Here is a 23,355-nt window from a genome sequence, read left to right on the forward strand (position 1 = left end):
AAATGATTTCAAGTTAATCCCACGGCTCCCACCATGTCAAAGTTCCTTCCCCACTCTGAACTCTAGGGTACAGATGTTGGGACCTGCATGAAAACCCCCTAAGCTTATTTTTACCAGCTTAGGTTAAAACTTCCCCAAGGTACTAACAATTTTCCATTTTTTCCTTGGACTTTATTGCTGCCACCACCAAGCGTCTAACAAATATATAAAAGGGAAAGATCCCGCTTGGAAACGTCTTTCCCCCCAAAATCCTCCTGAAACCCTACACCCCCTTTCCTGGGGAAGGCTTGATAAAAATCCTCACCAATTTGCACTGGTGAACACAGACCCAACCCTTGGATCTTAAGAACAAGGAAAAAGCAATCAGGTTCTCAAAAGAAGAATTTTAATTGAAGAAAAAGTAAAAGAATCACCTCTGTAAAATCAGGATGGTACATACTTTACAGGGTAATGAGATTCAAAACATAGAGAATCCGTCTAGGCAAAAACTTAAGTTACAAAAAGGCACAAAAACAGGAATATACATTCCATTCAGCACAGCTTATTTTATCAACCATTTAAAGAAACCAGAATCTAACGCATATCTAGCTAGATTACTTACTAAATTCTAAGACTCCATTCCTTTTCTGTTCCCGGCAAAAGCATCACAGAGAGAGAGAGAACCTTTGTGTCTCTCCCCCTCCAGCTTTGAAAGTATCTTGTCTCCTCATTGGTCATTTTGGTCAGGTGCCAGTGAGGTTATCCTAGCTTCTTAACCCTTTACAGGTGAGAGGGTTTTTCCTCTGGCCAGGAGGGATTTTAAAGGTGTTTACCCTTCCCTTTATATTTAGGACATGGGTACAGTACAGGGCCTGCCACGACAGCGTAAATGTGGGGCAGGCTCGCTCTCTAACCACCACCCCTGCGCCCTGAGGCCTCCCCTTTGTATCCAGACAGGATCAGGGTTGAGGTTCAAGGTGGAGGGTGTATGTATCCAACGATGGGTCACAGGTGGTTCCCTTAGTAAGAGTCTGGGAACCACTGATTTGATTGTTGAGATCTGATGGCATCTTTTTTGTCCTGTGTAGTTTCTTGAGACAATAATATCTTTATGCCAGAAAAACTTGTGTGGTACCCAGCATTCAATTATGAGGGGTGAAAGTCCAAAAAAGACCTTACTTAGAAATATCAACACTTCCTATTTTTCAGTTAATACAACCAAGAATCTGGCTTGCATTGTTTCACTATAGCTGTGCACTTAGTTCTAGAATTTTCCCCCATAATAAGCCCCATATTCTTTTCTGTATTGTAGGATCCTCTGAGTACATATCTTAGAAATAGAAGATCCCAGAAAGCATTAAAGCAGCCACTCTCACGTAATTCTTCTGATGAGGAGGTCATTACTGCGGATCACAACTATAGCTTAAAGAATCCTGCAACAGCTGCTGAGCAACAGACAGAAATGAAAGAAATAGTACAGTTGCCTAAAAAGAAACTTGTTGCAGCACGAAGGGGTCTCTCTTACCGAGAACGAAATGTCTTTAGCGTAATCAATGAGCTTGTAAAGAAGAAGCTGCTCTCTGAAGAAGCTATGAGCCTGCTGCAGGCCCAGTTTTCAGGTATTAAGAGCCTTGGTTAGACAGTAAACTCTTCAGTGCAGAAACTGTACATTTGTTTTTCCAGTGCCTACTGCACTGGGGCCTGGATTTCAGTTGGGGCCTCTAGGCACTAATGTAATATAAAAATAAGAACCACAACCAAAGGCTTTTTCGTGAAGATACTGTATCTCAAATCAGTTACTAAAAGTTACACAATATGGGCCTGTCCTCCAAGGTATTTAAGTCCCTCAACTTGTACTGAGATGAAGATGAGTTGAGGGGTGGCCACCCCTCGTATCTGGGCCCTAGAACAGTGTGTGTGATGTGAGATACTAGGCTTTATTGAATAAACATTCAGCTTAAAGAGATTCAAGCTTGAATCTAAATTCTGTTTAAGTAAGGGAACCTTATATTCCTCTCTCACTTAGAAAGTGTTTAGAAAATTGGCTCTGTTCATTTTGATAATATGGGAGAAAAATCATTTAAATTGCTTTAATCCTAACTGAGTCATGAATAGTAATACCTAGCACTTATATAGCACTTTTCATCTGTAGATCTCAAAGCAACTTTTCCCAGCTAATTCAGGAACAGCACTGACCCTCTCTGGAGCCACATTTTATCCTTTTCCATTAGAAGGATGTTGGCTGCGATGTGGGTCCTGAAAGGCAGTGAAGTGTTAAGGTATGAGGAAAATGGGGATATCTGGGTTGTTGTTAATGTTAAATATTAAGTGCCATCCCTGTCTAGAAGGCAAACAAGTCGGGATAAGACAGAATCCACTGCAACACCCAGAGGAAGAGGCTAGCATAAGTGAGAGAGTTCTGGCAGGGGCATGGAGGATTTCATTCTCTTTCTGTAGGGGAGGGAACTCAGCAATCAGGTCTGAATTTTGTTTTACTGCAACAAGAATACTTGAGAGATGGCACTTGGGCATTAGGCTTGTGCCTTGTCAAACACAACATTCTTTTTTTTTTTTTTTTTTTTTTTTGCTGTGTATCTCGTGCCCTGCCATGTAGAGGTACTTTTCATCTGAATTAAATGATCAAGCTGTTCACGCTTCTTACCAAAGCTGATCTATATTTTTAAAAACAGATTTGCAGTGGGAACCATACAGCTGGAGACAGCTGACTGAGTACTCCACAGAAATGAGGCAGTTTGCCTGTACTCTCCACCTCTATAGTAGTAAAGGCTATGATTATGTAAGAAAGAATTGCCCCCTGCCTCATCCTTCCAGCCTGACAAAGTGAGTATTTATTCTCGTTATCTCAAGTTATATTTCCAGGTTGTCCTATAATAAGTAAGAGATGGAGTGTTCAGAGTAGAGATTTCATAAAAAACAATTCAACATGACACCTATGCTATTGTCTTACATTTTTATTATTTATAACAAAGAAGCTAAACAGAATAGGCTGCAATTGTTACAGGAATATTAACTCATGTCAGAGAATGTTGGTGGGGTGGGGTGGGGTGGCGGGGCGGGGTGAGGCTGTGCAAAACAGTTGCACCATCATAAAGTAACACATCCAAAGATTAAATTTACAGTAGCAGAGGTAGTCACTTGGAAGAATGCAGCGTGCTTCTGACTGACCAGTGGGGAAAGACAGACATCAAGTGCTTGACTTTGATATCTGTATTCATTTCGGCCTATAATAAAAAGGAGGAACAAATACTAAAATGCAATGACTACTTTCATTACTATTATTTACATAGTACCATGGGTATACATGGTACTTTGCAAACACAAAGCATGACCGTGTCTCTGACATGAGGAGTTTACAGTCTAAGATCCATTGACTTCAGTGAGAGGATGACTGGGCCCAATACTAGATAGAGAAACTATAAAGATCAGTCCTGGGAGAGGGAGCAGACTGCACTAGAAGAGATCAGTGCCCACATTTAGAGTGCTGTGTGCAGCACTGATCACGCAGAAGATATTGAAGAGTTAGATGGGGTTCAGAGAAGGGAGATGAGAATGATTACTGGCATGGGAAAAAACAACCAACTACTTTCCTGTAAGGAGAAATTGAAAAAGTTGGGATTGTTCTCCTTAGAAGGGAGAATAATAAGAGGGGACATGCTTAAAAGCATATAAAATTATAAATGTTATAGAGGAAGTAGATTAGATGTGTCATGCAACACAAAAGCAAGGGGACACACAGTACAAATTCAAAACTTATAGAAGGAAATACATATTGTGTACAAATAGATTGTAGAACTCTTTGAGAATTTAGTAAGATTCAAAGAGCTATTGACAGGTCTGATTCAGTATAGCAATTCCTATGTTATGACGGAAGGCCAAGCAAATGTACTAAGTGTGAAGGGGAAATAAGGCAGGAGCTGTTCCAAGCATACAGGACAGCATGAAAAAACATATATATATGAAAGTAATTAGAGGCAATAGAGGAGACATTGGAGAGAATGCCAGAGCATCAGGCAAATGGAGGAGAGGATGAAAGTTGAACTGTAGGAAAGTACTGGTATGTTTCAGGTTGCAAAGTGTGTCATCCAGGTAAGCCTTATTACTTTATAAATGGATGCTATGTATATTAATTTGCATTAAAAATCTGTCAGCACTTTACTAAGTCCTAAAGTCTGTTAATAGTTTCTTTTTTCCCCCTTAGATTATAGCTCCTAATTATTTCTATCTTCTGTCTTCCAGTTGGTTGTCTAATGATGAAGGTAGTCCAGGCTTCAGCAACAGGATTTTCTTTCACCTTCAGCAGAGAGTAGAGCAAGGAGAACAGGCATACCAGTACTGCTCACTGATGATCGAAGGTATGGCTCTCAAGAAACAGCTGGAGTGGGACCCTGTGACTCGACGTCTGATTGGGTTTGTAGACGTAGGTGCAGGAGCACTTGATGCTGATGAAGCGCCACTGGCCTCAGAAGCTGTAGTCCTAATGGCAGTAGGTGTTCTTGGTCACTGGAGAGCTCCCTTGGGTTATTTCCTTGTAAATGGAACCACTGGCCATTTACTAGCTCAGCTGCTTTATCAGACCATCAGCAAGCTGACCAGCATAGGTGTCAGAGTTCTCTCTGTGACGTCTGCGGCCACTGCTCACGGTGTTGAGCTGGCAAAGGCATTGGGCATACGTATTGATGCCAACAACATGCAGTGCACTTTTCAGCATCCTCACAGTGCCACTCATCAGATCACATACTTCTTTGATGCTTGCCATATGCTCCAGTTAATAAGAAACGTGTTTCAGTGCTTTAATAGGATACAGTTCATTAATGAAACAGCACATTGGCAACACATAGTGGACCTAGTGACTCTGCAGGAGAAGGAATTACTGTATATTAGTGACCGATTGTCAGGAAGACCCAGAAATAGTGAAAGCTGTCACTTGAGGGTGAACTACGTAGCACAGCTGTTCAGTGAGAGTGTCACTGGCACGCTGGAATGTCTCCAGTTGTTGGGCCTGCCTTCTTTTCAGAACTGCAGTGGGACCATCAAATTTGTGCGCTTGATGAGCTATCTGTTTGACATTTTTCATGGAAGAAGCTGTTATGGAACGGGATTAAAAGGGCCTTTGTCCTCTGAAAATTATGTCAAGATACATCGCCTCTTAACTGAGGCTAAAAGTGTCTTTGTTGCGTTAACTGACACTTCGGGGAGACACTTTCTGAAAGGTAAACATAAATTAGGATTTCTAGGGTTTTTGCTTAATGCCGAGAGCTTAAAATGGCTTTACACAAACTATGTCTTTCCAAAGAGCATGCCCTTCCGCTACCTCCTGACTTACACATTCAGCCTAGATCATCTGGAATTATTTCTCAGCACCCTCAGACAAGCATGTGCTAGTTGCGATAACCCTACCTGCATGATGTTCCAGACTGCTTATTCTAAACTCCTGACCAAGTATAATTTGGCACCAGGATTACATCAGAATCTTCTTTTAGGTGACATGAACACCTTAGATGTATCTATTGTTCGTAGGACAGATTTGGCCCTTGATACCATTCATTCTCAGTACGATCGGGGTTGTGGGGCAATTCCATCAATGGACTACATTTACTATACTGGCCATATTTCATTTAACTGTACACTGAGTGATGCATTGACAGATCTGTCACTATATGCAGAAAGCATCACCTATACAGCTGGCTGTGTTGCTGAGAAGTTAGCAGCTGCCATAAGATGTGAAGCCTGTGTCACTTCTCTCTTTGCGTCAGATGAAAAAATCCTAAAATGTGGTTCACTGTTGTGCATTAAAAAGATTGGGAGCTGGAGTTTGCCATCAGAGAGCGTGCGTCAGATTGTGAGCATTTCTGAGCAAATCCTAAAAACGCATGCAAGAGTGAAAGACTATAACCTAAGCCTCAAGCAACAGGATATGTATTTAGAACAGAAAATTTTATATGAGTTATCTGAACGGAGTCACCTTTTCTCGGAGTTAAACAATCACCTATTTGAAGGGGAGTTGTGTGTCACCAATCACTACACAATATTGTTAAGGAACATAGTGCAATGTTACTTAAATGTCAGAGCTGACCATGCAAAAGAATGGGGTTTGGAATACTGTTCTGGAAGGCATGGATCGAAGAAGTTGACTAGGAAACATCCATTTTCATCATCATTAAAGACTTATAAATCTATCCAAATCTTTCCTGTGCCATAATTTCTTACTAATTTGTTAAATGATCTCCCCTTGAGTAATGTTTAGATAAGGTCTGATCTATGCAACACAAGTGTCGGAGAACAGGGATGGTGTATTTCAGTTGATCTCTTGGCAATACTGCGTCCAGCGGTGGCTAATAAAGGGGAGTCCTAGGAGGATTAACTGTACTAGGTTCTAGTCATGCCTGGGGTTAGAAGTGGAAAATGAGTTTGATCTCATCCTAAATTCTCATTTATGCAGATTGCACGACCACAACCTATTTTAGAACAACAATGTCTATGAAAGGACTAGATTACGGAAGCTACTGGAAATCCACATTGAGGTTCATTGGCAGTTATGTGGGGAAGCTTGCTGAATACCTACCTATGCTATGCCTGGCTCTGGGTAGGGCTGTTAGCCCCTGACTATGATGAATACAAAGTTTCCTCATACATGTTTAGAAAAGGGGCTGGGGAGAAAGAACTGATGGAGTACTATAGCAGCAGATAACTCCATAGAGCTGTAGAAAAAAAATTAAGCAGCAAAACAGCTTACACAAAGCTATTAAAAAAAAAAAAAGATTTGTACTAGAAACAACATGTTTTACTTGTACTTACTGATTATGTAATCACTCTGCCTTTCACCCTTTAATTCCACTGGCAGCTTATTAGAAAAATAAAGGATTCCAAACTGCTTCCTTTAAGTGCTTAAATCTGAACACGAATTAGGATAACATGAAGTGATGAAAGGACCTTGATTTTGGCTACCCCAATGGGAAAAAAGTCAGTCAGGTAAGAAATAAAACTGATGGAATAGGGTCAGGTGCAGGGGATCTGTCATAGAATGGAATAGATAGAAAAAACAAGACTTGTCATGCATTTCTCTATGCAGGATTCTACAAAATACTATATACAGGGTGGGCCAGATAATCCTTGAAAATATTTAGGAAGTAATTTAATATCTGCAGATATGCTTGCCAGTGTAGGAGGTATCCTGCCTTGGGGAGCTTGCAATCTAAAGACAGAATAACTCAGGACCCAGTAGGAGACTTAGTGCAAAGTGTTGGCGAGAAACTTTTGGTTTGCTTGTTTCCTCCTCTTAATAAAATGTGGGGAAGACGGTCAAAAATGTGTATTTGACTGACAAAGATTAGTGTTTGCAGAGCTCATCAGAGAAGTGAAGGCCCGACCTATTGTTGTTGACCATGCAGAAGGGAGGGAGAAAGAAATGAAAGTGGGTGGAAGACTAGTATTGGTGGGTTAAGAGAGTGAGGAAGGGCAAAATGAGATCCAGGCTCATACAAGGCCTCAAGGGCAACGAAGAGATTAACATTTGATTAGGTGGGTAAGGTGGAAAAGTCCATTTGAAAGAAGCTATACATAGCAGCCCTGGGACTTGGGGGGAAACCGAAGACTCAAGATTTGACAACTGCAGTGTGTCATGTAATAGCCTCCTGCTGCGAATCAGACATATGTTCTTCAGGTTGTGTGTATATTATATTAATATTGTTAACAAATACACAAAATAATAAAAGTGCAGGTTACTGTTTCTCTTTTCTTAACTTTGTTATTAATTCCTCTTTCCAGTAGCTTTCTCTATCTAGCTATTTGACTCCCTCCATTCTGTACTGTTTTGTACTAAACAACAGTTTAAAATTCATCTGCTTATTTCCATCTACTGGGTTCTCATTTCTTCAGTATAATTTTGTTTTTTCCCTTTAAGGTTACAATTCCCCACAAAGAGGAAATTAAGTAATTTGCATTTTAATGGGCCCAATCCTGTGAGATACAGGATACTTTGTAGTCCAGTTGACTTCAGTAGTTTAGGGTGCTCAAGACTTTCCAGGAACAACCCCCACTTAATAGCATTGTAGGCTTGTGGTCCTAATCACTAGCTGGGGACAAATAGTCATGCCAAGCTTAGTTCCTGTCCCTTTCTGCAGGGCTCGTTTATTTCTTTGTGAAGATAATAAACAAGGTGTAAAAGTAACACAAACACCCATTTGGGGAAGGGTAGTTACTGAGCAGGCCCTTCCCCCCATTTGGGGGGTGGGGGTGGTGAATCCACAAGGCCTGCCTACAGCTTCCTGCTCTAGGTATAAGAGTGTGTGCTCCCTAATTTCCCCCACCCTTCCATGGAGCTGGGTCCTCCTTTCTGTTGTTCAGATGAGAACATGGGCCATGCATGAAGTACTGCTCAGCTCCATCAGCTGATTCGCACCACCTGCCTGATGGGCTTCTCTCTGGAGCAGGCAGCTTTGCTTGAGCCATTAAAGAGGTCATCTTCTGTCCTCATTTTAATGAGGATTCCTCCCTGTCACATACCATGTCCTGTACCAACCTGTGGTTGTGGACAACCCAAGACAACAGCTGAAGCCTGAATTACTGCTGTAACAAATGGTGCTGTATTTGTAGCTGCTGATGTTGTTGCTATGGTAAGATCTGCTGCAGCTGCTGTTGCTCTCCCATCCACTTCATGAGAGTTTCAAGATCATGCTTCTCTCTGAGCAATGGCAAGCTATGCCTGCATTGTTCACTACATATAGGCTGGTGGTCCTGATCATCAGCTGAGGACAAATGGCCACACCCAGCTTTCCTCAGGGCTGTGCTTATTCTTCTTACAAAAAAAGAAAGAAAAATGTGCAAAAGTAACACAGACAACCATCTGGTGAAGGGTTCAGACTGGGGGCCTCTGGTAGCTACCAAACAGGCCCTGCCTACAGTCAGCTGCTCTGATTACAGAAGAATGGGGAAACCGAAGGAAGAGAGTGCCCTTTCTCAGGGAGCTGGGCCCCGCCTTTATATTGCTCAGCTGACAGCATGGGTCAATTGAGGTACTGTTCAGCTGCAGCCACTGATTCCCAACACCTGCCTGCTGGGCTTCTCTCTGGAGTAGGATCAGCTGCTCCTTGTCCCTGCCTACTCCAGCCACTAACAGGGCAGATGGCCCTGTTATGAGCATCATGAGAGAAAACAATGGAATTCCTGTTGACTAGATGATGGAAACAGAAAACTCGAGAACTTCATATGTTCACTAAGAAATGGGTAAGGCCTTCAAACATCATGGTGATGGGTGGTGTATGAACAGAAAGATTTCAGCTGAGGACCTCAAAATGCTTTACAAACTTTAATTATCCCTCCCAATAGCTTTGTGAAGTGAGGAAGACACAGTGATTATTTCACTCACCTCTGACATGAAAAGCTAGGGATGAACATAACTATTTAGCAGCACGTGGTAATGTGACTTACACAATAAATTAGGGCTGGAGGTGAAGAATTCACTTCCCCTTTTAGTACTCATGAGTACCCAAACAATCCCAAAAAGTGTTGGAGAAGTCTAGATATGTAAAATACACTTACCCCAGCTAGGAGTTAGTCAGACACCAGTAAAGTGTCTCCTCTGTCTTGCCTAAAGATTCCCCTAGGTGTCTTTAATGATTGCGAGCAGGTATGACCTCCATTTTACACATCATCCAAAATAGAGCATGGCCACTCACACAGTCGCCTTAAACTGTCCTGGGGCACTGATTTCAAGACCGAGTCTAAGAAAGAGAAACATCTACTGAATCACCAGTGTAGATTCCTGTTATAACTAAGTGTTTTTCGGAGGTTTACCCAGACAAACCAATGTAGTTTGTGAGATATGACAGGGTGACACTACAAGGCAGTGTGATTGTGCAGGCCAATTATTAAGTAAGGCCTGAATTAAAAGTTTTGTTTTCCAGAACTCTAAAGGAAGGTGTCCAGAGTTATGTAGCTGTGACTTTACGCATGTTATTGAAAACAATAAGTTGACCTTGAGGTATAGCAATACGTTTTCCAATTCAGTTTCTCCTTGCTTTATTTTAGCTGATTGTACGTTTCCTAATTCTAATGTCTTTTTTTGAGATAGAGTGACCAGAATTGCACAGTGTTCAAGGTGTGGGCATACCATGGATTTATATAGTGGCATTATATTTTCTGTCCTATTATTTATTCCTTTCCTAATGGTTCTGATATTTTACAGAAGGGCAACAAAAATGATTAGGGGTATGGAACAGCTTCCACATGAGGAAAGATAAAAAAGACTGGGGCTTGTCAGCTTGGAAGAAGAGATGACTGAAGAGGGATATGATAGAGGTCTATACAATTATGAATGTTGTGAAGAACATGAATTAGGAAGTGTTATTTACCCCTTTTACATAATACATGAACCAGGGGATAACTAATTAAATGAATAGGCAGCAGGTTTACGAAAAACCAAAAGGAAGTACTTCTTCACACAACGCACAGTCAATCTGAACCTCATTGCCAGAGGAGGTTCAAAGGCTAAAAGCATAACTGGATCCAAAGAAGAATTGGGTAAGTTCATGGAGGTTAGGTCTCTCATAAATATAAAGGGAAGGCTAACCACCTATAAATCCCTCCTGGCCAGAGGAAAAACCCTTTCACCTGTAAAGGGTTAAGAAGCTAAGATAACCTCGCTGGCACCTGACCAAAATGACCAATGAGGAGACAAGATACTTTCAAAGCTGGGGGTGGGGGGGAAGAAACAAAGGGTTTTCTCTCTCTGTCTGTTGCCTTTGCTGGGACCAGAGCAGGAATGCAGGTCAGAACTCCTGTAAAGGATTAATAAGCAATCTAGTTAGATATGCGTTAGATTCTGTTTTGTATAAATGGCTGATAAAATAAGTTGTGCTGAATGGAATGTATATTCCTGTTTTTGTGTCTTTTTGTAACTTCATGTTTTGCTAGAGGGATTCTCTATGTTTTGAATCTGATTACCCTGTAAGGTATCTCCCATCCTGATTTTACAGAGGTGATTCTTTTACTTCAATTAAAATTCTTTTTTTAAGAACCTGACTGCTTTTTCCTTTTTCTTAAGATCCAAGGGTTGGGTCTGTGTTCACTTATACAAATTGGTGAGGATTTTTATCAAGCCTTCCCCAGGAAAGGGGGTGTAGGGCTTGGGGGGAAAGATGTTTCCAAGTGGGCTCTTTCCTGGTTATATTTTGTTAGACGCTTGGTGGTGGCAGCAATAAAGTCCAGGGACAAAAGGTAAAATAGTTAGTACCTTGGGGAAGTTTTAACCTAAGCTGGTAAAAATAAGCTTAGGGGGTTTTTCATGCAGGTCCCCACATCTGTAGCCTAGAGTTCAGAGTGGGGAAGAAACCTTGACAAGGTCCATCAATGGCTATTAGCCAAGATGATCAGGGATGAAACCCCATGCTCTGGGTGCCCCTAAACCTCTGACTGCTAGGCACTAGGACTGGAAGACAGGTTGTGGAGCACTCTATAAATTGCCCTGTTCTGTTCATTCCCTTTGAAACATCTGGCATTGACCACTGTCAGAAGACAGGATACTGAGCTAGAGGGACCATGGCCATTCTTGTGTTCTTACCAAGTGTTATGTATGAGTGGCAGAGCTGTAGCCTAAAAATCATTGTGTATAAAACAGTTTTATAATGTACATTCTTCTACCTTAGAACAAAGAAATATCCTGTGCAGTTTAACAGCTAAGTTGAGGACAGTCTCCCTTGGATGACCTGAACAGTGCTATGGAAACTTACAAATATTTACACTGCTGAGGATACACAACTTTTCGAGACAGTCAGTGAATTTTCTTGCCTTTCCAAGACTCAGTACTAGATGGCAGTGCTGATGCACTTAAAATGCTGCAGGTCCCTTGAAGTACACCAGATGATGCTCCAAAAGGCCCTTTTAGCTTCCTTTGCTGGAAGGGCAAGTGGTTCTGTTGCTGCTTCTGCTGAGTGGCATAGACAGAGCACCATTGTGTTGAACTGCTTGTTAAACTCTGGTGGTCATATGGCCCTATTAAATGATCCATGCAACAGGACACAGTCTCCTCACAACTATCGCATCAGACTAATTTATCCAGCAATACAGTTCACAAAGGAGCCCATTTATTCTACAGTCGTTTTTACAAAGTGAAGAACACCACTCATTGGCTCTGATTTCACGCCAAGAGGCAGAGTGGTTGCCTGGACTTTCCTGACTCCTCATTCAGTTACTTTGTTGTAGTGAAGCTGCCCTTGCATATGGTGCTTTATATAAAACAGTAATGCCCTGTTTAACTGCAGTTTAGTCACTTATTTTGCAAAGCAGGACGATGGTGTGTAACATGTTAACATTAATCTGTTTGCCAAAGCACCTTACTACATTCAGGAGCACAAAGAATCATTCAGCCCATTTTCTAAGGCAGGGTGCAAGTCTGCTAAACAGTGATTATTCCTATGCATGACAAGGACATGGTTAGTCTTTTGTTGCAAATTTTTGCCCTTCTAATGAAGTGTTTGAGTGAGTATTTAATATCTAGAGCTCTCTTTATTAAGCAGTGGCAGAACAGAGCAGTGGGATCCTGACGGGGCATGACAGTCCATTCATATGGATCTGTTTGTTGGATCAAGTACTATGTTTGTTCACTCTCCACAGGGATAGAACCTGGATTTGCTCATGCAGAAGAGTTAACTAAATACAAAAATAACACTTTGGGCCCAATTACCTGGTAGTGCATGTATCTATTTTGGCCCCATTTCAGAGTACTTAAGCACATACTTAAGTCCATCCTTACTCAGAAAAGCATACAAGCACATACATGCTTTGAGAATGTGCTCTAGTCCTATTGAAGTCAATGGGATTTAATCCCATGCTTAATGACAAGGAAGTGCTTTGCTGATTTGGGGCCTTAGTGAATGCAACTTTAGTGACAACCTGGCCCCTAATTAATAAATCAGGTACTTTAATAAAACAGTTAATGTTCTTGCCAGCTCTAAAGGAACAGAGTGCAAAAATTATGTTTACAGAATAGTATAAATGTTTATTTTTCTTTGTGATTTAGCCGACTTTTTACAGAATAGAAAAGTGTATTTTTTGAATTGGTCTAGTAAATATAAATTTAATCTTTCTACTTTCAGGTGTAAACAGAACTAGAAAATGAACCTTTGTCCCCACCCCAGATCTGTTTAAAATAACTGGATGAACTTGACTGTAAATCTTGTTCAGCAGTTCGTTGCAAATGGCTAAGGAAGTACAAAAATGATGTAGTACATACTAAGCGGGGGTGTTTGGAAACAAGCTCAATGTTTCAGAAAGCTTGTTCAAAACAAGTAGAACTGAGAGTATTTGATTGCACCTTCAAAATCTTTACAAGCAATGCCATCATACATAATCTACAAGTGTAATCCAAAATTTCACAAACATTTTCTCCACATTGTATATAAATACACATCACAAAAGGTGCAATTTGGAATAGGACATCGAATATATACAAAATTAACATGGATTTAGTTCTAGACAAAAGAAGGTGTATTGCAATCTGTTTGAAAAATAACTTGATTAGATATTACTTTATCCACTTACACTAATTTACATTTATACAAATCTTACTGGACATACTATATTGAGTTACTAAAAGTAAGATGAATGGCTGAACTATCTACATTTAAAGTTATCGCACTGACATTTTAGAAATCCAGATCCTAATTATTAAAAAAAAAAAAAACTTTTTAATGAATAGTAGATTCCCTTTTCGCAGGTGTGTGTATGTGTATTTGCTACATATACACGAATATTGTTAAAGAATATATACACACAGTTCCACATGGAGAGAATGTAAAATCCCTTTTGGAAAATAAAAGTATCGATCTTGTTCTGATAATTACAGAGAGAATTAAGATACCTAACTAAATAAATACCTGTGAATTTAAACATGGTTATTTCCTTTCATTAAATTTAGAGCTACTTAACCAGGTTTAACAGTTTATAAACGTGCTACACTACCAAAAATGTGATTTGGGACTGTTCGTAGTAAATGCTAGAAAAAGTTCCCATCCTTAAGTGTCTTCTATGCACAACTGTATTTGACCTGATTTGATTCTTTCCCTGTTCCCCACACACAAAAAGGTCAGATGCATCTATTTTTGATGGTGACCTTGAGTCCATACCAGTGTAATTGCATGTCGTGGCTCAAACTGCAATCCTAAATAACACTATTAAAAAAATAAGCCAAATGAGTCTCCAGGATTAGAGAAGGGATATCAAAAAGGTCCACAGCTGTACGCAGAGTCTGATCTTTACACATGTTCTCTGATTAACTTGGATGCAGCTAATTTGAAATCCATCCCACATGAAAACTGTGCTAACAGGAAAACACAAGGGCTGGTTCCCTCACACCCAGTAATCTCAGTTTGTGTGTAAATGTACATAACAAATATCTCATTTTCTGCCAGTTTAAGGGCTCTATCCTATGAGGTGCTAAGGACTGCAAACCCTCTCTGGCTTCAATGAGAAGCTCAGATGCTCAGGACCTTGCAGGATTGAGCCCTAGATGCACAACAGCATCTCGCTGCTTGATGTTTATCTAATGATAAAAGTTGGATGGACAACTTGCTTTTACAGCATTGCTTTTAATTCTTTCTGAATGTATAGCCCATCGTCTGTCCTTCAACTTCCATTTTAGATTATTCAGCAAGCCAGTAATGAAATCTGTCATCATTTAAAAAAAAATTTAAATACTTTCCATTTTAAAAGTTGTGCCCTGAGGCCCAGATTCATCAAGCTTTTTAAGAACATACACAATGCTAACCATGTAAGCTGTCCAAAAAACTCAGCTGCCCACGTTTAACATTTGTGTTTAAGGACCTTGCTGAATTGGGTCTTTAACACTGATCCATTGCCTTCCAGGGTTGTAGAGTGATGTTCTAATTTGGTAGGTTGTCAGTATTGTGAAGATGCTCATTTCTATATATTTCCTTTCAGAATTAATTCCTCCACAGATGTACTGTTTTCTTGGGCTACTACCAAAAAAATTTTCTGCCAGTGTCTGATTCTTCCATATGAACAAAGTGATTCAACTCTATACATTGTAAATAATATATATTATAATAATAATTTATAAAGGCTCTCTGGACAATTTTCTTAGAGAAAGGGGGAAGGAAGAAAACATCTAACTCTTACCAAACCCAAGAAAGTTAAAAGCTGTACAACAGGAAGAAAAATTCACCTTTAGGCATCGTCATAAGTAGAAGAGAATTTAGCTAAAATTTAAAAGAATCTACTCCTAATTATAAAAGATTTTCTTGTTTCAACATTATGCAAGTCAATTTAAAACAAGCACCAAATTAACAATAAAATAGTATTAAATCCTCTGCTGTGAACCAAAGTGTCCCTGTGCCTTAAGTTTCATGTTCAGTCCAATTTACCACGGCTCCTATGCAAGAGTCAGCAGTTCATGGCACAGGGGTCACTTTTGGACTTTCCTGCCGAGTTAATGACTCTCATCAAACAACGTCCAAATTCCTCCAGGATCATGCGCTCCGCCGCTGCTTTTGACTTGCCCATCTTTTCAGCTTGCTCGGCCTGCACAAGCAGGCACTCACAGGTCGCGTCAGCCACCTCCTTGGTTACAAAGGTAAATGGCAATCTGAAATGGAAATAAAAACCTTAACTGTTGTCATCAGTAAGCTACACCACATGCACGATCTACAAAACTCTCTCTGAAGCACTGAAAAGTCAGAAGCTGAAGGAAGCCCTCTAGACAGTCCCTATAGCAATACCTATATATACTTGGACATGTTGTCAAACAAGGAAAATGTTGCTTACCTCTCCATTTTCCCTGTACTATGGTCCATGAATCCAATTATTTAACTTTAGGATTATGCCCTTTCAAACAGAGATAGAGCGCATTCAAAGTTTTAAATCAGGCTGATGTGACCAGAATGAATCTGCTCCACAGTTTCTGGGGTACATCTGAGGTTGCCCCAACCTGAAAATACTGAACAAGCCCTACAGCTAAGCAGGAAGATCACTCCTCAGAGGCAACGCTGACAGTTTTGTTGCTGCTTCCATCTCTGTACATTTTGAGACAGACTGCAGAATGCCATGAAGACCGATAGAGAACGCATAATTTTCCATATAATTTTTAGCTCTAGGAAAACTGCAAATTTACGGATTTAACATTAGGATTTTACCTGTATTGATGCTAAAAACTGAATTAAGAGAATGTTAAAGTTACATGGTTAGAGACACAGAAGTGTGGCAAATTCAAGTTTACACATGTAAATTTAACTCTGTCTCCTTCTCTGTACACATTTTGGTGCGGGTTTTTCATTACTGTTTCTCAAATGCTACAATGTAACACAAATCAGTTTTTCTGTACCACAGATACACGTATATATAGTCTCTTGTAATTGTTTTTTTAAATTTTATTTTACTTGCACTCATTTCAATGTCATAATGATCCAGTGTATCTTGACTGACAAACTTGTTATATAAATTCTCTTCTCTGTAAGGGACGTATTTTAATAGTTTAGGCAGCAGCCATGTACTATACATCTTTTCAGCCAACAGCACTTAGATGCATTCGGGGATGAGACAATTAACTATGAAATTAGCTCAACTGCAAATTTAGACGTCTTAAATATTCCAGAAAGGTTTCACTATTATTGAAGACAGAGAGTAATATGCATTTGTACAGCACCTCGCTCAAAAGAGCCCCAAGTATGATTGAAGGCTCTGAGGGCTATGGTAATACAAATATTAAATAACATTAGCCAACAAAACCTAAAGAATGAATACAAATGTCAAAGACTGAAGTAATCTTAGCTTGCGAAAATCCACCCTAGTAGAGTAGCAAGATATAAACCAGTGTTAAAGCCAAGTCAAGAAAATGGAATGTGTTCACTTACTTCCCCCCTCCACTAGTCAGTGCTGGGGTTGGCCTAGTTAACAGGTCTGAGATTTGGGAGGATAACTTTGTCTTAGCAGCTGTCTGTTGCTGGACTCTTACTTCTGCTGCATCTGCTAAGTGCATCAGAGTCTTTCGTTCTGGGCTTTCTTCAAAGTTTTTACAGCCAACACATTTACATATTGAGGAACACATGATTTTTGCCTAAAAAGAACAAAAGAAAGCATGATTGGCCTAAAATATTATTTTATTCTCCATTGCTGGCTCATACACTTAGTATGCACTGGAGAAATTACAAATAGTTAAAAGTTTTCATTACAGACAGTGCAATGGGCAAGAGTGACATTTAGAAAGGAGAAAAGCCGATGTATTTCTTCAAGGCAAGAAACCCATCTTACCTCATAGCATTCACAATAGTTTTTGAGACAGCCTGATCGTTTGCAGTTGCAGCCTTTGCTGTGCCGCCGGTCTGATTCCCCTTCCTTTCCTTTCCCTATTTTGGGCTTGAAGGCTTCAGGGTTTCTATCAAGGCAGGCCTATCAATGCAGATCCAAAAGGTGTGTCACAGTTCATGGAGGGAGCAAGATCTAGAGCACCAGTGCAGTAAGGACAAACCCAAGACTGTGCTGGAGTAAGTAAGTCACATTCTCCTCCCAACCCAACAGGAAAAGGCGGCCTACTTTCATCCCAGCTATAGAGATGTAAAACAAGAAGCAAACTGTCCAGTTTCAATAGCAGCCTTGCGTACATTGAAATAGATAGAAAAGCATGTCACAATGTGTTTTGCAAACCTTAAAGGAGAGAAACAAAAAACCCCTTACCTTTATTGCTTTTTGCCTATCATTTTCATGGTCCAGGTTGTTATAGCAATTGGTACAGTTGCAGTTATTGCAGAATTCACCATTTGCAAAACAATCACAATACCTGAAATAGGAGATGCAGAAGGGATTTACAAACATGGTATGCAGGCATCACACTAGCTGTGGTAGTAGCCACAGTAAACATTTCTATTACAGTAACTCCTAAAAGCCCCAGTTGGGATTGGGACCCCATTGGGCCAAGTACTGTATAGACATGAATGAGACCATTTCTGGCCCGGAGGACATACAGCATCAGACCCCAAACTAAGGTAAGTGATGGGGGTATAATCTACAAGTAACATGGCCAAGGATCAGCACTGCTTTGGTAGTGGCAAGTTTTGTTGTTTTTGCTGGTTAATTTTTTTATTGGGGTAGGGTGAGAAATGGCAGGAATGGAGGCTGGAGTAAGAGTCAGGGAGTAGGAAAAGGAAGGAAGGGGGCAGTCACAGCTCATCAGCTGACTCGTCATGAGCAATAGGCAGGGTATTGCAGGCTTTGCAGCAGAGGTGAGTCTAAATAGATTTGAAGGAATATGGCTGTATGGATTAGATCAGGGATTTTTCCTACGCATTGGGGTGGGAGGAAGAAATCACAAAGGTGCTTAAGGGAGGAGCTGATTGGATAGCTGTGTATCTTAGGTACTTCTGTGACCTCCGTTACTGTAGTGTCTCAGTATCTCACAAACTTTACAGCATCCCTGTGAGGTAGGGAAGTGCTATATTCCCCCCATCTTTAAAATGGGGATCTGACGCCCAGAGAGAGTAAGGGTCAGCTTATTCACTGATAAATAAATTGAAACCTATGGGAATTAGGTGCCTAACCTGCCTCACAGGTGTACTGCTAGGACTACTCATGTGCAAATGGGAAAGTTTCCCTGGTGCAAATGGCAGCTTGGCCAGCTTACATTAGCGGATGACACCACACTGCACTATCTGGGCACGGATGGCTGCACCTTGAGCAAATCATGCGGTGGACTAGGCCTGAGTTAATTTCTGTATAGTGTTATATAAATGCAAAGTATAGCAGCATCTTTTCTCCCCTTTAGATTTCACAGAACATTTTGGAATCAGAAAGCTGATATCCAGGAGGAAACCTCATGTCTAGCACACATTTGGCTCTCTATAAATAACAATCATGCAGGCTGTGAGATATCTGAAGGAAAACTAAACATACATGATTAGTTCTGTTCTAGTGTGATGAAAAATTTCTAAGCTCAGAAGTATGTTCACGCCCACATTATGAACATGACATGCATTATATTAAAAATAACCTAAAATTGGCAGATGCCAGACAGATTTCCTAATTTGGACTCAGATGGCTGTTATATCCGCTTCTCTAACAGTAGCACAATCACTCTGAATGCCCTCTTCGTCATCCAAGGATTAGGGAGCCGCAAAGTAATTTCAGTACCTCAACTTGATGTTGTACTATGTGGGAAAGTGTGGCATCATCCCAACTGAACGTTAACACATAATTACACCAGATACTGATGCAGGCATTGGAATGGAATGGCAGGAGATGCGACACTAGATGAGGAGGGCTCTGAGTTACCACAGTGAATTCTTTCCCAGGTGTCTAGCTGGTGGGCCTTGCCCACATGCTCAGGGTCTAACTGATTACCATATTTGGGGTCATAAAGGAATTTGGCAGAGGCCCTGGGGGTTTTCATCTTTCTTTGCAGAATGGGGCATGGGTCACTTGGGGGTTTAAACTAGTGTAAATGGTGAATTCTCTGCCACTTGAAGTCTTTGAACTAGGGTTTGAGGACTTCAGTAAATCAGCCAGAGGTTAGGAGTCCATTACAGGAGTGGGTAGGTGAGGTTCTGTGGCCCGCAATATACAGGAGCTCAGACTAGATGATCACAATGGTCCCTTCTGAGACATCACACAGAATGTAAGGAGCCTCAAAGTTTCCATTGGTAAGTTTCTTTTTTCACTAAATGACATTTTAAGGCTTTGTCTACCAGACTATTGTACTTAGTCTCCCACGGATGCAACTCCAGTGGTGGTAGCAACAGTGGAAGCCTTCATGCAGACAGGGTTCAGGTGACCACTGGTACCTCTGTCATCCAGTTGAAATGCCAATGGGCAATCTACCCCAGCATTCCCATAATACTATCACCAGTGAAACCACAAGATTCAGAAACTTAGAAAATTGCTAGGATAGACAGCCTAAAGTTTGTCTCATTAAGTATCATATGCACTTATGGCAGGATGATTTGTGAATGAATTGAGAGCCTTACATTGGAATCCTTTTTATATACAGAACTCACACTTTAGAGTTACTTTAATATTTCTATTTAATTTTGGCAATATACTAAAATATTTGTTAAAGAGAAAATACTTAAAACCAAATACACTTACAATTTCAAACACAGCGATTTTGTACAATTGCATGGCTTCCTGGGGCGGTTTGCAGGTTCGGATGGCATAATTCTGAAAAAGAACCATTTTATTATTGGCTTCTCTCTTTTTTTAAGTTCAGAATGTTGATCCACTGAAATCCCATAAGCCAAACTAGACGTTTCTCCTACAATGTGAGCTTTAAAATATCTATGTCACTGATTACAAAATACAATTAGTAGGTAAAAAATCAAGGAAGAGGTAGGCGATCTGCATGCTATGCTTAAAGAAGAGAAAGAAAGGAGACAAGCTAGGAGGGGACCACATGAGAAGAAAGTGCAACTGAGCGTGCTGCAGCCATTACCCTGAATGAAGACCACTCTCCATGAGGATTGTATCTACACTCGGAGCAGGGTTTTGTGACGCTGTTGTGAATCTAACCAAATCCAGTACCATAGAGGAGAAATAAATTCAGACTATGTCTCTCCCTTCATCCGAGTTATGTGTGAATTAAAAATGATAATGAAATGACAAAGTGACTGTCCTAGGAAAGCAGACAGAGACCTGAGCAAAGGGCAAACAGCGTATGAACCCTGACATTTAGTTTAACATAAAGAGTATTCTGTGTCAGAGATCAGCCTTAACAACCACTGAAAGCTAGGATTTTTCAGTGATCATATCTGGCCAGCTATATTCTGGCCATATGTGGTGACCTTCTGATCCTGACATACCCTCAGAAGCTGAAGACAAAGCCATTTATTGGAGGGGGAGGTGTCAGGCAGGGGTTCAGGATTAGCTCAGACAACATTTGTTTGTTTGTTTTGTATTTTTTAAATCACAGCAAACCCTTTTAATCGTAAGACTTCCAGAAAAAGGCAGGCTCAGCAGAACAGGGTAGAATTTCTAAGCCGGCATGGGAGGAGGGGGAGGCATATCAATTTGAAGTTTCCACTTGCAATGTGTTACCTTGGAACTAAGCCAAGATTAAAAAAAAAAAAAAAAAAAAAAAAAAAAGCCTGAAGTTAGATTCCCAAATTCATATTCAGGCATCTGCATAAATGGCTGGGTTTTCACAAGTGCTCAGCCCTCAGCTGCTCCAATCAACTTCCAGGGAAAGTCCATGACCAGGGCTCCTATGTGCTACTGCAATACATATAATAAATAACCATGGGCCAGCTCTCTGTTCAAACTCCTACTATGGTATTTGGAAAAAAAACAAACCCAAGATTTGACTTTGACCAAGTTTAGTGATGGTAAAAGGTGCTGGATTGACAGCCAGAGAAAAAACAGATGTTCTTTATTTAGCCACAGAACAAGAACAGCACAGACAGCAGCCTTCCCACCCCACCCCACCTTGCTAATTTTTCCTAAAAAACTCTTCAAACAAGGATAGTCTGTCCCAATTAAATACATCACCTACCATATTTTGGGAAGATGTTGTGGCAAGCTTTTAAAACTATTTTCAAAATACTCACCCATTGAATGGTAGCCTTGCTTGGGTCTGGATATTAGATGTCCCAGTAAAACCAGTGTTGCTTGCTATAGATACGTATGATGACTGCTGTAGCTAACAAAACACAAAGTATAAATGTATAAAATTGTAGAAGCCACAGAACATACAATGGGCTTTGAAGTACACAGTTTTTAGTAAGCATTTCTGAAACTGCTACATGCATCATGTACTCTCCTAATCCATGTTTATGAATGGTTTCAAAGTTTCACAAACTCACAAGACCTAAGCAGTTTAAGGGGTACTCTGTATTCAGCAGAAATGTCCTGGTCTGTTTTACATTATGTTTTTGTCCATTTTATCTGCAAACCTTTGGATTGCATTATTTTTAAGCTACTAACGTTATGTAATAACTTTCAGGCAGATGGATGCTAAAATGCTTTACCAATAGCTTGTATATCAGCTATCTATCTACAGGAATGCCTGCGCCCACCAGGTGAAAGCTTGGAGTTACAAATGGTTCTCACCCCTTTAATCAGATCTCTTTTCTTTCTTTACAGAGTGGACCTTGGTGCCTGATCACTGCACCTGTGCTACAAGGGATGAATCAGAGCAGTCACACAAGTCACTGAAGCGACCTGAAAGGTCATAATCCATTCAGAATCAACTTGAACAAAGATAAGAAACCACGGCTGATTTGCACTCCCTTTGACTGTGGTACTGTTAAGCATTTACCGGCATACTTTCTTGTTTCATGCCACGATGAGTTTGGTGCAAGAAATATGAGTAGCAAGACCTAGGCACCCAGGACCTTCTCCTAAGAAGCACACACTACAGGAGCATTCCTCACACATCACAATCCCCTGCAGGTGGCTCGTCTTTGTATTTTTTTTTACTCATTGCTTTCTCAGGGTACATTTATTTTTTCTGCACTGGGCCAGATTTTCAAGAGAGCTCAGCCTCTAACCGCTCCATTTTAGGCATCTAGACGAAGTGGCCACATTTTTCCAAGTGCTCGGCAGCCAACAGTTCCCCTTCTGAGAACAATATGAGCTATTTGGATGCTGAGCACTTCTGAAAATCTGGCCACTTCATTCAGATGCCAGAAAATAGGAGGAGCTCTTTTAAAAATCTGGCCCCAAATGTGAGTGCTGGACACTTCAGAAAATCTGGCCTATTGTCTTTCTTCCATTGCTTCTTTGTACCAACAATAAATATCTTGTACCGTCATTTCCCTCCTGCCATTCATGTAATACTGTGTTGTACCAGATCTTTTTTACCTACATAAAGCAGGCCACTCCAGGAAGAACTGTACAACAAGGTCTCTACCAATTATACACAGCATGACAACAAAAATCCCTGTACATCTTAAAATCATGGATTTAATTCCCGTTCTTTTTCATTCTGATTCTTGACTATGTTTTGGCAACAGACAAGCCGAAGCCCTACACTGAAGGAAGGGATCAAGAACATTAACACCAATGCAGGATGCCTTCTACAATTACTTCTGTAATTTCATCACTTTGCCCCGTGCAAACACCGTACCTGAGTGACGTATTGAGCTGGAAGAACTGCATAGCCTACGTTTCCTGTGCCGGGGGCTGGTGCCAGCACTGTGCCCGGCGGGAGGCTAGTGAGGTTGGGCTGTATCTGTGGCAGTGGAGTAGCTGGCATAATAAGTCTCTGTTGTGGCTGACTAGTAGTAACTAGCTGTGAAGTTGGGTTGATTGGTTTGGGCACCACCTGGAAAGAGAAGAAATCTTTATGACATTGTCAACATACCTTTCTTTCAGAGTAGCAGAACAATCCGTGCAGAACAATTTAAATCGTAATATTTTACC

General features: G+C 40.6%; 2 protein-coding genes across 9 annotated transcripts in view; one reads left to right on the plus strand and one right to left on the minus strand.

The window, feature by feature from the left end:
- The window catches only part of THAP9 (THAP domain containing 9), a 28,473-nt gene extending 5,421 nt beyond the window's left edge, over window positions 1–23,052 (plus strand). Inside the window, exons 3-6 of one of the 3 annotated variants that reach the window (XM_073340511.2) lie at window positions 1,292–1,598; window positions 2,670–2,820; window positions 4,237–4,352; window positions 22,075–23,052. In XM_073340511.2, coding sequence (XP_073196612.1) covers window positions 1,292–1,598; window positions 2,670–2,820; window positions 4,237–4,352; window positions 22,075–22,166 — 666 coding nt within the window. In that variant the 3' untranslated portion in view covers window positions 22,167–23,052. The other 2 variants (XM_073340512.1, XM_073340510.2) reach the window with 2 other exon arrangements.
- Window positions 12,969–23,355, minus strand: part of LIN54 (lin-54 DREAM MuvB core complex component) — a 63,475-nt gene continuing 53,088 nt past the window's right edge. For 4 of the 6 annotated variants that reach the window (XM_073340514.2, XM_073340516.1, XM_073340513.2 and 1 more), the window contains exons 8-14: window positions 23,060–23,257; window positions 21,540–21,631; window positions 20,086–20,157; window positions 17,683–17,785; window positions 17,260–17,397; window positions 16,863–17,065; window positions 12,969–15,598 (exon numbers count right to left, since the gene is read on the minus strand). In XM_073340514.2, the coding sequence (XP_073196615.1) occupies window positions 15,397–15,598; window positions 16,863–17,065; window positions 17,260–17,397; window positions 17,683–17,785; window positions 20,086–20,157; window positions 21,540–21,631; window positions 23,060–23,257 (1,008 nt within the window). In that variant the 3' untranslated portion in view covers window positions 12,969–15,396. The remainder of the gene's footprint in view (window positions 15,599–16,862; window positions 17,066–17,259; window positions 17,398–17,682; window positions 17,786–20,085; window positions 20,158–21,539; window positions 21,632–23,059; window positions 23,258–23,355) is intronic. The other 2 variants (XM_073340517.2, XM_073340518.2) reach the window with 2 other exon arrangements.

Source organism: Lepidochelys kempii, chromosome 4 (assembly GCF_965140285.1).
Source record: "Lepidochelys kempii isolate rLepKem1 chromosome 4, rLepKem1.hap1, whole genome shotgun sequence".
NCBI classification, from domain to species: domain Eukaryota; kingdom Metazoa; phylum Chordata; order Testudines; family Cheloniidae; genus Lepidochelys; species Lepidochelys kempii.